We start from the raw sequence: 15321 nt of genomic DNA, 5'->3' as shown, positions 1-15321 counted from the left end.
TGCACCCAGTGTGGTGAAGTTTTTGTCCTCAGCAAAGCAAAATATTTCYTATCCAGTCTTCTCTTAGATTACATAGAATTTGCCTGTCTGGTGAATTCTGCTTTTATGAAAATGCTTTTTGTCACTTTTTGTTGTGGCCCAGAACAGAGAAAACAATACAAGGGTTCAGGCATCCTGCCAGTGAAGACCGTGGCTCTGCCCGTATCCCTGACCCAGTAAAGTCAGCCAGTCTATTCAGCACACCTGTAGCTCTCTAACGTCAGTAGTGTTACAACTGAAATAGAAACTTCCATGAATCAGAAAAGTTTTGCTTATTTTGATAAAGGGCTATGTGCCCTTTGTTCTTGTTAGGAATGCTCTGCTCAACCTGCTCTTGTTTTTGATAATGGAAAAAAATCTTTTTTTTTTTTAGTGGGCTCCTGCAGAAATACAGACGTTTCCATACTTCAGGGGGTTGCTAAGCATGATAAATCACCAGTGGCRAAGATATAGCTCAGCTAAAAAGCTTTTCTTTGTAGGACTGCTTATTCATAGTACTTTGAAGGAGAGTCTTCTGGTGGGTGGATGGAAAGGGTCAAGACTCACCAATTATTCTCTGCATGGGAAATGATGAAGCTGGCACAGTGGTTTCTACAGTTCTGACACTGTAATGTCATAGAGCAGATCTGCTTTTACTTCCTAAATTAGAATTTGATTATGGATTTGCTTTTAAATTAGAGCTATCTAATCTGTGAGCTGGACTAAAGATGTATCTTTTCATGAGAACTTTTTATTTTTCCCATAGTTGTGAAATAAAAAATGACAGCTTATTCATTTTAAAATGAATAAAAATACTGTTAAGTTCTTGACCTTTCTAAGAAGTAACTGTGAAAACATCCTTTGTCTTCATACTGCCTTTCATGCTTATAATGATTGTTTTTGAAAGTTTTCATTTATAGCAAATCAGAGTATACTTGCTTAGACTTAACTTGACAAATGATGGGAAATTGCATATATTTTCTCCAGACCTTCTTATAATGTAAACTCTCAAAGACTTCAGTGGAAGATTTAAATCATAAGCTTTTAGACTCTTTCCCTCACAAATGGCTGTGTTCGCAGATGCAGTTAAGACTTTATAGGAGCAGCTGAAATCAGATTTACCCATGCTACAGTGCGTATTGGCATTGGAACTAGACCACCAACATCTTTTTAACAGGAACACTAGGAACAAAATAGATTCCAGGCCAACATTTGACTTTGAAAAGAGGAAAGAGATCATTATTTATTGTAGACTGTAGCTGGTTTTGAAAACATTTCTTTTATAGTCAGTTTTAGTTAATGCAGGTTGCTGAAGAAAGAAAATATCTCCCTCACAAAGGAACACATGGGAAATAATAAGCGTATTAATAGAATGCATGAAACCTGCTCTCGTTTTCATGAAAGGAGGGCCTATGCTATGCTGAATACAACTTTCTGCTTTGCATGCTGATATATTATACAYGTATTGGTGTTACTGCTTCATTAGGAAACCTAGTATTTGAATCTACGTTCTGGCAACAGAACTCATTTCATTTACCAAGGGTAGACATTGATCTTAGGAGTAAAAGAGCCAGAAGACTTGTTTGTGAGAAAGAAATGGAGAATCTTAAAAGAYTGAAGTTTACTGAAGTTGAAGCCAGTTTTCATGAGAGAGTTTTAATGTCAACCTCTTCTTCTTGCATTAGCTTTGTATGTTACAAAGTAACAAAGACTCGAGGACTTTGCATTTCCACTTTCACTGTATTTGACCATAGTATAAATCCACTGTACTTGTGTAAGCAAATATCTTCTTTCTTTTTTGAAGTGTAGCCACTTGATATATATTTAAGAGTTCCTAAGTACTTTTCATTGATATTAGACATGTAGAATCCAACCTTTTTCAAGATCATTTCTGGAAAATGTTGCATACAAACCCTGAAAATCATATTAATGTTCTCATGTGTTCATTTTTTCTGTTTGTTACAGTCATAATACTGTGGTCTTTATTCTCATTTCTCTGACATGAGAATGACATCTTTTTTTTTTTTGGAAAGAAATTTTGAGAAATTATTTAATTATTTTGGATTGGAAAAAAAAAAGATGCTGTTTCATTTGATCCAAAAAGACCTTTCTCCCCAAAGTCCAAAGATTTAGAGCATTTGCCTATGCTCTTAGGATGAAGTTCACTTCCCAAGGGAACTGACATCCTTCAYTCACTTTCAAGAAATGTTGTAATACTCATATGAAGGCTGTTTTGATGTGGGCTGTCTACATTTTCTGCTTTCAGAGTTGAGCTGCAGGTGTTTGAGGCAGAGGAAGACCTCATAACTAGGTTATAGAGTAGAACCGAGTACCCAGGTAACTCTTTTCTGAGGCATGGGCCCTAGTCTGCAGATTGCTGCTCAAGTCAAGGCTCCTGAAGTGAGCTCTGAAATGTACTGAATGCAGAATGGCTTTCTTTACACAAATACAACTTACTTTATTTGTATTTGTTTTAAACTTTTGTTTTAAGAGGCTTTTTGAAAAGTACGCAAATCTTTCACAAATATGTTCTATTGGCTACGTTCTTGGGCTGAATGCTGTCTCACCCCAAAATGTGTTTGAGTTGTAGGTAGATGATGCATATGTTGTACTACCTGACTCTGGAACAGCTCTTCCTTCATTTATTGCTGCCTTGTATATGTATATGTAGAACAATAAGCACTACTTTGCAAATGGCTTTCTTACCAGTGAATTTCAATCTGTCATCCTTACATTGCACCAGTCCATTTCCTCATTACTCCTTGTGTTGATATGATTAATATATTTAATTTTATGATACCATATGATTAATATGTTACACTTCATCCCTAGATCCAACTCTAAACTCATCCCAGATATGTTCACAAATCACAGATGTCTCTGTTGATTTATGGGCGTGGGTACACTTTGTGTCTGGGTGTGTTTATCATTGTAAGACAAAATACATTTGGACTGTGACTTCTCAGTTTCTCTAGAAGGATCCAGACCCTGAGATGGGCAATTACTTGTTGTTTTTCAAGAGAAGCTAAATGAAGTAATTATAAATAACATATTGTTGGGAGTTTTGTGAAGCTTTCATTACTTTGGTAGGTGTGTTTTGCTGAATACAGAATGAGACAAAGGCTTATTTGTTCAGAGTCTACAAAAAGACAACAGGGCAGTGTTGCAATCAGGAGTAAATTTTGATAGGTAAAAGGACTTCTGGAGATAAAAATAATTAAAAACTCAGCAATGTACTGTAAGAAGTATGCAGGACAAAGCAATGGTGCACAGGTTTTGCAGGCAGAGGGAATGACATTTTCAACAGCTTCTAAAGTACTTCTGACCTTCCTTCCTTTCTCCTGCCTGCAGGCAGGACACCATGATGGGGRATTCTTGCTTTCCTTCTCGCTGGAGTTGGTGCAACTCCTACATCACCACTTCTTCAGCCCTCCTTAATGCGTGTGGTTGAGTTTAGCAGGCTGAGACAGAGCAATTAGAGGACCAGGTGGCATTACTCTTTGGGACGTTCCTTCTGTGCTAGAGTAAAACAGGAGTCGTAATGCCCTTGAAGTCAGCAGAATAGCACTAATGTAGAAGTACAACTCCTTTATGTGCCTGTAAACTGGCAATTGCTTCCTTCCATCTCCATGGGGATAGTTTTCCATAGGAAAAGGACTAGTATGACAAGCCAATATAGTTACTGGTTAATAACAGAGTCCTGGAAATCTTCCAGCTTCAGTAATATTTTTTAAAAGTGTCATTAATTCCTGCTATCCTACTTAGTATGTAACCATGTAAAATGAGTGAGTTTATTATTAAAGAATCTCTAATACTCTTAGAAATCTGATTCTCTGCTAAGTCATGAAGATGTATGTGCTTTAAATCTTTGGTAGATCTGGTTTGGATCACAGATGAGAGGTTAACAGAGCCATATCTTCAGTGAGCAGCTGAAAGTGAAGTAAAACAGTCCCTGTGTGGTTGCAGCGGTTCATGATTTACAGGACTGAATTCACAGGGCTGCTCATGCTGCTGAAAATGTACGCTCTCAACTGCTGTTGATTTTTAAATTAAAGAAAAGCAGCTTTATACACAGTTTACTTTATTGCTAGAGGGCAGGGAAATATAGGTAAGAGCCGTTAATCCCCAGCAGGCTGCTGGGCAGGCGAACAGACGTAGATGACAAAAGTTAATTGGAAACATGAGCAGTTTAACAGAAAACATATTTGTGATAATTGAGAGAGCAACGTCTCCAAAAAGGAAACTTTGCAAAGAGAAACTTCAGAGCAGAAGTGGCCACTGGTAGGTGAGTGTGATTTTTTCAAGCTCTCTTTAGGCTCTGAACTAATTTCTTAGGAAGAACAAATAATGTTCAAAGGACGAAATAAACGGCAGATTTGCTCTCACCAAAGAGGAGGGTGTACACTTACTGCCACTAATTTCTCTTACAGCTGAATTAAGTTATGTGATAATATATCATTTTGGTTCCTTGCATAGGGGCATAATTGGTTTTATGTTTGTATATGGATTTTGCTTCTATCTTTGTGCATATGAAGATCTGAATGTCCCCTTCCCCAAAGTGAAACAACTTCAGTTATATTTTTCTTCCTTACTTCTGCATTTTTATATGTTTGAGGTTTTTCTAAGAATTGAACTTGGACAGCAAAAGTTTTGCCAAAGCAGAGAGAAGCCTGCTTTCCCTCCGAAAATAATGCTGTTTTTGCGAATGAAAAAGTATTACGGACTTAATAAGAGAAACACATTGCAAAATACATTTTTGGTTTGAATTGGAGAAAGATTCTTTTTTTTTCTTTCTTTCTTTTTTTTTTGAAACAGCAAGTAAGTAAATGTAAATTACATAGTGGGATCTTGTTGCTGTTTGTTCTGCTGAGTTGGAGAAAAATAACTAGGTTTATTTTGTTTAAGTAATATTGATGTTTAAAGTAGTGATACTTGTCTCTCTYTAATGTTGTTAGTGTGAAGTTCCTGATCTTTCATTACAGAAGGAAATCTCAGACTAGCTTTAATACCAGGTACTACTGTATTTTGTATTTCTTTTTTTTTCAGAGTCTGCAGACAGTACAGCCTCCCAGCCCACAGGAATGAATGAAAATGTATCATCTTCAGTTCAAAGCTGCAGCAGTACTCTTGGTTGCAATAACTCGTCAGCCATCCCTCAGCCCAGCTCTGCTATTAAACCTTGGCGCAGTAAATCCCTTAGTGCTAAGCACACAGCTACGTCTTCCATGTTATCTGTAAAGCAGCCAGTATCAGAGCCTCCAAAGGCACCCTCAGAAATGGTCAAAACAGCTCCCAATGGTCAAAAATCCATGCTTGAAAAATTAAAACTCTTCAATAGCAAAGGCGGCTCCAAAGCAGGAGGGACAACGCTTGAGTGTTCAGGGTCTCGGGAGAATAGTTGTGAAAAGCTAGAGACACTTCCGAGCTTTGAGGAAAGCGAAGAAATTGATGCCACGAATCAGAATGTGAACAATACAGGATCCATGTCCAGCAGTCCCAAAATTGCACTGAAGGGAATTGCACAAAGAACTTTTAGCCGGGCACTGACTAATAAGAAAAGTTCTCCAAAGGGTAATGAGAAGGATAAAGAGAAACAGAAAGAGAAAGAAAAGGATAAAAGCAAAGACATTGCAAAAAGAACATCCATCACTGAAAAGCTGGACATAAAAGAGGAGCCAAAAGAAGAACAGACAGCACTAGCAACAACAGAGATGCCAAAAAAGTCTTCAAAGATTGCAAGCTTTATTCCAAAAGGAGGAAAGCTGAATAGTGCCAAGAAGGAGGCCTCTGCCCCTTCGCACAGTGGAATACCAAAACCAGGAATGAAAAACACCACAGGGAAATCCTCAAGTGCCCCAGTTTCTGCAAAAGAAAGTGAGAGAAGCCGCAGTGGGAAACCTGGCTCAGGGCTCTCTCATCAGAAGGCTCAACTAGACAGCAGGAATTCCAGTTCCTCTTCAAGTATAGCCTCTTCAGAAGGAAAAGGAATGGGAGGTCTCAACAATAGCAACAGCAGCCAAGCTGTCAATGGATCAGCAACTACGACACAAACTACAGGAAGCAATACTGTGAGTGTTCAGCTACCTCATCCTCAACAGCAATATAATCACCCGAACACTGCCACAGTAGCTCCATTTATGTACAGGTATGTTTAACTCTTCAAACACACTTTTTTGAACATGATATTTGTATAGGAAGATTCACTTGTCATGCCCTTTTGGGAGGGTGAGGGAAGAAAGCGGTGTAGATGCCRTATCATGTAAAGTTTTTTTGCTTTTAGAAAGGACAATTTATACATTCACGCAAAAATGGTTGTTAAAGGCAACCAGACTGAGAAGTATAAGAAGTTCTGGTAGGTAAGAAGGGAAATAATTGTATCTGACACTACTAACAATCAACATCAGAACACTGCCTACTTGGTATCAACTACTGTCTTTGCCTTTTTCTCATACTACGTGGCTTAGGTTTATTTTATACATCATAGGCTTAAAAGTTAAAGAAGTACCAGTTGTGATGTACACATACTCATTCTATTAAGTGTGGCTAACTGGTGAAGCTGCCTCAGTAAAAGCAGCGATGGAAAATCTTAAAAAAAGAAAGAAACTGTAAGTAAAATAGAACAAGAGCATATCTACTCCTCTGTGCTTACRTTTACCCTGAATGAGGTAAGCATAGGAAAAGCGATATGGAGTCATACCTTACTTTCATCTAGACTGCAAACAGTTGTTCTCTCCTCATCATCTTCATGCTGCTCATGATTTTATAGACCATTATCATACCCCTCCTTACCTTAAGGAGTGTATCTTACAAGGCTAAAATGCTCTAGTCTGCTTAGTTACTTCTTGTATAGCTAATGTTCCTACCCTTTGGTCATCTTTGTTGCCTTTTTCTGTGATTTTTCAATTTTACTATGTGTTTTTTTGCCTTTGATCTGTTGGAAGGTGTAATGTAAAAGAGATGGTTGACTACAGTCCATTTTTTAAATAAAAGAGAATGTAAATGAAATGAAACTGAAGCAGGAGGATACAGAGTGATTGCTCAGGCCTGAGTAGGAATGCAAAATGGAAAGAGTGACCTTGTGTCTTCTGACTCTTCTGGTATGCAATGAATGACATGAAAATGTGCCAGTTGGGAAGAACCAACCTGTCAAAAATCTGTATTAATGTTACATGTTCTGGATAGCTATTGTTCTCATGTCCATTTTTATCAKCATTATTGTCACATCTTTGGCTGATGGTTGGACCTACACCTAATAATTTTTTAAAGTTTATTTTGAGTTGGAAATTGCCAGTGCAGTTTGTACTATTTTAATCAATAACTGAAATAGTAATTGTCAAGTGCTTTGTTTATTCCTTCTAACATGCAAAGATGTGTTCATGACATGTTGGATTGTTATATGACTACCATGTCCTTTCAACAGCTAAAGTAAAAAGCACTCTATTTGGTGTTGACCTCAAGTAGTGTGAATATAAATAACATCTGAAGTGTAAAAGCAGGTGCAAACTATATATTTACTGTAATCCAAATACACTGATAAACTCTAGGCAATATTTATTTGACCTTCTATAAACAACAGTTATGCAGCTACCTATTGGCAGCCAGAGGAAGGAGCTGAGAACTCAAAAAGTCTTCACTTTTTAGCAGTGGAAGAAAAACGCCAACTGGTATCATCTTGCAGGCTTTGAAAGAAAGATGAAACTCAAATTATGTTGATTCACAAGACAAATATATAGTATTATTATGAATTTACTATTCAGATGCTTTTTCTTCTCTGCAAAATGCAACTCTAGGGAATAGTTCTGTCTTCTTTGCTTCTCTGTGATCAGGCCTCTCAGCTACCTCCTCACCTTGTTATTCACAGCTATGGCAGATTCCCCAGCGTGCATTTAGGGCTCCAACACTAGTTGCAGGGAAGGCAAATGACTGCAAAGTGCCAAAGTTAATGGGTTGCAGCAGCAGTCTCAGATTTTTTCTGATATGAATTGAGGTTACTTTAGACTAAACTTCTCTGCGGCCCGTAGACTTACTTTTCTGTTTTTTTATGTTAAAAAAAATGTATATATTCTCTTTCATATAGTGTCAGCTGAAATTGAGATTAGTCAAGTACTTGTCTGCTGTGTCCTCTCTTTTTTAGAGCGCTCCTGCCTTTGACAGGAAAACATCCAACTGCTTGTTGGTGCTACTCTAAGAGCAAAACATAGGGCAACCAGTAAAATGAAATGAGTCCAGATATCTTAGATCAGAGAACAGATTCTAATGAACCTTTTGTTTCATGAGAGCCATATGTCAGACTACAAATTGGAGTCTGAAGTTAGTTTTATCCATCCATTTATTTTAAAATAAAAATGAGTCATGGTGCTAGTTGTAGAAGAAAGATCTGGAGAAGTGTAGCACACCATCATGCACTAGCTGCTTTGTGTTTGTGTAATACAAACTTTATTAGAGAGAATCAGAGTATTAGTCACAACATATAATGTTAAGGAGAATTAAAATTTAGCTAGAAATCCAAGCTTCTTAGGGACCTATCTGAAGAGCTGTGAAGTCTATATTTGACTATGAATTTTTTATTTTTTACAGCTGAGTGCTTGTTTCCATTTCTAGGACATAATTCAACATGGGACTAATGAATAATGTAAAGCCAGTCTGCCAGTCTATTCTGGAGAAAAAGACGAAGTGGCTGATGGCGGGCACAGTTGTCTAGTTGCTCTAGTTGATATACTTTTGATTGTGAGTGACTGCACATCTCTGTTTTGTTTTGCCTTTTAGATCACAGACAGACAACGAAGGGAATGTAACAGCTGAGGCCAGCACAGGAGGGGTCAGCATGGATTCCGCGCTTTACGTCAAAACTGGACAGCCTGGGCTTGAAGACCTCTCAGGTATGTCTGRCAGCATAACTTTCTAACTGTGATCTGGTTAAATAAGAACAAGCGAAAAGGCTGAAACAAGTTGGAAATCAGGAGCTCCCTCTTTGRGGAGAATCTAATTTGTTTTTATTTGGAGGGCTTTGCTTTTTATTAGTTACGATATTTCTTTTGGCTCTTCAGTAATGGAAACTGGCTATTAGTATTTTGAATACTGAAGACCCAAGTTCTGCARAACTGTATGCCCTTCAAATTTCTGGAAATCATTAAAGCTGTGGGTGTGTAGTGTCTTCTGGGAGATACATAACACCTTTTAAAATTAAGATCTTATGAGGGTTCTAATTATCCCCAAACATATGGTATTAATTTTTTATTTTTTAAACTTTAAGACTTCAGAAGTTACAGAAGAGATTAAATTAATGTCCTTGATGTTTTGATCAGTTTATAGATTTGGAGGAATCTCAGCATTCACTCTCATTAGTTCACAGTTTAAGAAGTGGTTTTGCAGCAATAGAACACTGAAATCCAACTTCAGTTTGCTGTGTCCAGCATACACAAGCCTAAATTGTGATTAAGATATAAGTAGTCTAAATTACAARGTACTTTTCGTATTTATCTAGACTTCCTGCTATTATAAGAAATATTTGATRATGAGCAATAATTTTTAAGCTTACCCATGATAACAAAGCAGTTTTTATTTGCTATATTCTCCTAAAGGTATAAAAAGTGGTTTTAAGTCACAATTAAGTCTCTCCTCCTTGTTCCATTCTGATCTTAACAATGTCTATATTTATGCTTATTGGACCATTATATATTGGAAAGTTATATTACAGTGTACCCCATCAGTAGAATAACATCTAGTTAGTCCTGGCATCATCCAGTTTAATGTGAGTTTTGAAACTGATTATTCCTCTTGGAAAGTCATGTGGCTAAAAGTTTCACAATTGGATTAACTTCATATTTCATTACATATTCTGTCAMTGCCACATTTACACCTGTATATGCATAGGCTGATGGCAAAGCCAAGAGGCAGAGTCATTGGCGAAGAAAAAGGCTGTAGGAATGCATAAGTGCACATAACTGCACCTATGATTTATATATAGCTGGATTAAATATTAAAAAGGCAAATAAAGGGCACAAGGATTAAAATCCTTGAGCACAATTTTGAGTTCATACTCAAATATGAGAGCCAGTTCATAGTAMGAGACACAGAGTGTCCTGCTTCTTAAGCTTTTTCAGTATGACCTCTTAATCATTATTGCATGGCCTAGCCTAGATGTATTTCAGGCTGTGAACTGTGGAGTGTTTATAGATCATGCAAGATCTTTAGTCTTTAAAGACAGATGCTATATAAATACAAATTAGTAGAATATGTAAGCTTGGGATCCCAAAATGCGAGAGAGCATGACAACCTCAAACAGTGGAGATGCCAGAATCAACTCTGTGTAGCCAAACTCCACAGTCAGCAGTAGTCAATAAAGGAGTCTTAGGGGAAAATTAACAAACAAAACATAACAATTCCTCAACCCAAATAAATTTGAAGAAATAAGTAATAGATTTCTTCTTCCCCTATATGGACATAGCAGTTATTGATGACTTTAATTTAAAAACACACATTTTAGAAAAAGAGAGAGAGAGAGAGAGAGAGAGTCCAGGCAGGGAAAATTAGAAACTGCATAGTTTAATGATACTGCATATTCATGAAGAGCCAAGTGATTTAATAATTAATTTTAGTACCATTATTCAGTATCTGTCCTTTAAAAATCTTTGTAATCCATGTTTGAATCTTATTTAAATGAAAATTTTATTTCAATTTTGGTTTGAGAGTGATCTCAATAGAAATAAATTCAGTTTTACCTCAGCTAAGTCTCTTGTATGTTCTTTTAAGAACTTATCTAGTGCTTTCCTTCAAATCTATGAGAGAAATGATCTGTGAAAGAGCACTCTGACCTTTGTTAGGCTAACGGCATATAAATATTTCATGTTCTTTGCTGCAATAATTTGTAGATCCATGAGTGTAGAAAAATGTTTTCTGTCCCAGGGACCCAGTGGCTAAAGCAATCAAGCTTATCAGGCTGCTATTTCCAATACAGCCAGGTCATAATTATTTGATCGTTTAGCCTAAGTGAAATGTATTGTTAGTTTAAATCCCAGGGAGCAGAGGCCCATATGAAAAAAAAATGGTATCATGGACACTAACTGAGCCATTAGTGTTTGTCTCAGAAAGGCCAATAATTGTATAAGCATAAAAATCTGTCTTCTGTTCCCCAGATAGTTCTTCGTGGTCAGGGCTCCATCACTTTGATGAGCACTAGTAGGAAGTCTGTGCCAATGCTGCTTTGCATATAGGAGGGTTGGTTTTTCTGTGCCATCAGTCTGGCATCTTTCAGAAATAAGAAGATTAAAGAATGTGAGAAGTTCAACGGCAACAGAAAATTAAAGATTAATTTATGTTTTCCTCAACATTTATGACTTACGTAGTATATAGACTGATTTAAACTACCAGTTGTATGGATTACCAGTATTGTTGCAACTTAAGAATGCATCGCTTGAGCAGAGAAGGCTGATACYAGTTTTGAAAATTTTTAGATTTGGTGTAATAAGTACTGTCTTTAGTCATGAGTTGTAAAACCTTTAGAATGAAATCATTCCCTCGTGTGCCTAAGAAAGGGTTTGTGGTGGCTTTTTGGAGGTTGTCTGTTTCAGCATTCAGCTTCCAAAGAATACCTTGGTGCTGCTCAAAATCAGGAGTCAATTCTTTTCAATTACTGAGAAGGTTTGACTATCTAAAGTTCAGCTGAGTTATTAACCAAAGCATTTCCTAATTGATGACTGTGAGCCAGTAAACAAAATAAATTTTGCTGAGGCACCTGGAGGACATTTTTTAAAGTATAGAGACTCTTCTTTTGGAGGTAAATAACAGGAGAAAATTTTGTTTTGGAACAGACTATTTAAAGAACAGATGCCAAGTAAAGTAAAAGTAATCCCTAACTTTCTGTTATAGACCACTCAAGTAATGATACCTGTGTTGTGATGTGGACAAGCAAAAACTTCTGCTACTTTACCTAAAATATCACTCAGCATGGAGCACCCAGTCAACAGAATTTATTTTATTAGAAAGCTATTGTTGTAGAAAGAGATCTATTTAAAATGGGAAAAGAAGATTTGGTGAGAGTTTAGTGATGGAGAGATTGACTGTGCTGGCTCAATTTTTATTGTGTCAATAGGAGATGGGAAAGATGGTATCGACAGAGTATTTGTTCTAATGAGGTTGAAAGTTAACCAGGATTTAAACTGGGTCATATGGAGAAATGCCAATACAGAAACATCTGCTGCTACARAAGAAACCTGTGAAATAAAGTTAACGATACAGAGCTGTTCCCTAGTCTGACTGGGGCAATGGCAGGTGCTTGCTCTAGGAGAATGGTATCTGCATCATTATCTGTTCAGAGTATTAAATAATGGACAGTCAGAAAATTGTGTTTGATGCAGATCCAGGCAGAGATAACAGCTCAGTTCTGTGCTGTTTCCTGCTTATGCTTTCTAATAGTTTGTTTTTCCTCTAGGAGAGGATCCAGAAACTCGGCGATTACGAACTGTGAARAACATTGCTGATCTTCGACAGAACTTAGAGGAGACCATGTCCAGTTTACGGGGAACCCAGGTCTCTCACAGGTAATAAGCATGCCTGAGTTTATGAGACCATTGAAATAATCGTTCTTATTTTACATCTCTTGGATCTGTCTGGATTGCATCCTTGAAAATGATTAACACTGACAGTGGAAGAAACTAATCTTCTGTTTTTGCTTTAAAGCACAGATTTTGAACTCAGTTCGATGTTTATCAAGATTTATGATGAGTAACTGATGGTGGCAGATTGTATATAGAAATAAAGTTGGAGAGTAAGCAGTGCTTGTTAAATGCATTAGGTGATGTTTGAATGTAGGATACCATTTAAAATGTTACTTCATTTTATACTTGAACAACTTCATTGCATTATGCCCCTGTCCCTAGTGTGTAATATTTTGTTTAAACAAGCAGGTGAACTGTGCTTGACCCACTTAATAAAGTGCATAACTTGAATTCCTGACCAGTCTTTGGACAAACAATTTTTTTTAATATTATTAAGTTAACCATGTTTGTAATTTTTTTTAGTAAAGCACTGTTTGGAAATCTCTAGCAATATCTAAAATATACTCTAAATAAACAAATGCTGTCACTACATTTAAACATTTGGTGACTTAGATCTTTTCAATGCTCAACAGGAAGCTTGGGAGAATATGATGTGTGGCCTCTAATGAGGTCATGGTCCTACATAGTGCCTAATGGACTCTGGTTCATTGGATGAACTCTTTGTGCCTTGGCTTAGTATCCAAAACTGAGCAAAAGCTTGAAGAGACAAACTCCCCCTGGATCTATTTTTCTTTGAAATTTCAATTAATGTGACAACTCATTATGATTTAATTGCTATAATTACAGGATATCTTTTTTTGCAGTATGTACTTATGTTACACTGCAAGTAGTGCAGTGCTGCATATTTTAATGAATATCCTCTATTAAAAAAAGGTAAGAATATGTTAGCTGACTAGGAAAGGAAAAGAGTCCAGTCATTCAGATGTGGATAGTAGAAAATTTAATATACTTGATGCTTGTCAAAAACTATATTTAGAGTCTATGACCTGAAATGCTTTTGTAACCAGAGCTGTATATAAATATTGCCAAATATTTTGCAATATACATTTAATTCAYAGATATGTAAAATATATTTTGAAAATAGTTTTACCTTTATTATTCTTTTTAATTTTATCCTTTCCTCAGTGTAGATATAGCTACCATCTTGATGCTGCATACCTCTCCAGAGTATTAGGACTGTTGCATGAATACTGCCAAAAGAAGCAGAAAAGATGTCAGAAAAATAGCACTTAGGCYGATGTTCTTTTAGTGAGCTTAATATGCTATTCCATTCCCTAGAGTAACAAGAACATTTTACAGTYAGATTATATGTGATTGAAGGTGACAAAGTTACACTTTGATACTGTGAGTAATCCATTAAAAAATCTCTGCTTACATTAGATCTCATATATGTTAAACACTTGGTGGCCTGGGGACGAGGATATAATTATTTAAAAACAGTGTTGGAAGAACGGATCTAACTGTCAGAACTTTGTAGCAGGTAAATTCTGCTAATGCTGTTATTTATGTTTTGTAACTGGAGCATTCAGAAGATCAGGGGTCTTACAATTCATGAAGTAACATCACCTGAAATCTAATATTGTTCTATATGATAGCAGTATATGTTTAATCAGGGTCATTTATTTATTTTAGCACACTGGAAACTACATTTGACACCAACGTYACTACCGAAATAAGCGGTCGCAGCATTCTCAGCTTGACGGGAAGACCGACACCTTTATCATGGAGACTGGGACAGTCCAGCCCCCGCCTTCAGGCAGGTGATGCTCCATCTATGGGAAACGGATATCCCCCAAGAGGGAATGCCAGCCGCTTCATTAATGCCGAATCGGGACGTTATATGTATTCAGCACCTTTGCGGAGGCAGCTAGCATCCCGCAGTAGTAATGTCTGCCATGTGGACATCTCTGACAAGGGAAGTGATGAAATAGATCTGGAAGGTATCACCATGGATGCCACCGGCTACATGAGTGATGGAGATGTGCTGGGCAAGAATATCAGAACTGATGATATCACGAGTGGGTAAGTACCTTTAGTTTTGTTCTTAAATACCACACTTCATGRAATTCTGTAATTTCTGCATTGCTTTAAATTGAGGCTATATTCCTCTTGACTATTAAGAAAAGAAAAGAAAAAGATACTAATCCCATTTTAGTAAAAATTTGGAGGGACAGCTCGTGATTAATCAGTAGGATTTAAACACATGGTTTAAGCTTAAGGATAAGTTAAAAAAATAGTTCTTAGATAGGAACATTACTCGTGTATGTGATTAAATGTTTTCTTAAATCAGGGCTATTGAGGAAAGTCAAGCATGTACTGCAGCATTCATTTATGTCCACAAGATGGAGAGAGTGAGTCATTTTCTGTGCTGTTACAGAACCCTCTTACTGTCTGAACTTTCAGGAGAAAGTTCACTGAAAGGAAATGAGTTTGCATGTCAGTGTGTAGGCTGAAATAGTTACATGTGCAAAGTAAAATCTAAAGAACAAGTTAATATAAGTTACAATACAAGAGATAGGAACTGATAGACAATTATTAACAAGGTTTTACATTAACATCTTACCTTTGTCTTGATGGGAAAAAGCATTTGTTCTTTGCTCCAATATGTCAGTATTCAGGTCCTTCCACACTATATATCTGGATTTGCTCGTATAGATCAGCCTTAAAATGATACTAAAAATGATCACTGAGCTGAAAGTGACATACTTAGCTCTTTACTTATTTATTTTTGTAACAGCCTTTTACC

At 36.8% G+C, this 15321-nt stretch overlaps 1 protein-coding gene across 1 annotated transcript in view; it reads left to right on the top strand.

The window, feature by feature from the left end:
- Positions 1-15321, top strand: part of NAV2 (neuron navigator 2) — a 245917-nt gene that overhangs the window by 121268 nt on the left and 109328 nt on the right. Inside the window, exons 7-10 of the mRNA XM_085300906.1 lie at positions 5065-6163; positions 8785-8897; positions 12449-12557; positions 14208-14597. Coding sequence (XP_085157032.1) covers positions 5065-6163; positions 8785-8897; positions 12449-12557; positions 14208-14597 — 1711 coding nt within the window. The remainder of the gene's footprint in view (positions 1-5064; positions 6164-8784; positions 8898-12448; positions 12558-14207; positions 14598-15321) is intronic.

The sequence above is a fragment of the Rhea americana genome, unplaced genomic scaffold (assembly GCF_003343005.1).
Source record: "Rhea americana isolate MKP2758 unplaced genomic scaffold, rheAme1 scaffold_17, whole genome shotgun sequence".
NCBI lineage: Eukaryota > Metazoa > Chordata > Aves > Rheiformes > Rheidae > Rhea > Rhea americana.
This window is presented reverse-complemented; position numbering and strand designations above follow the sequence as displayed.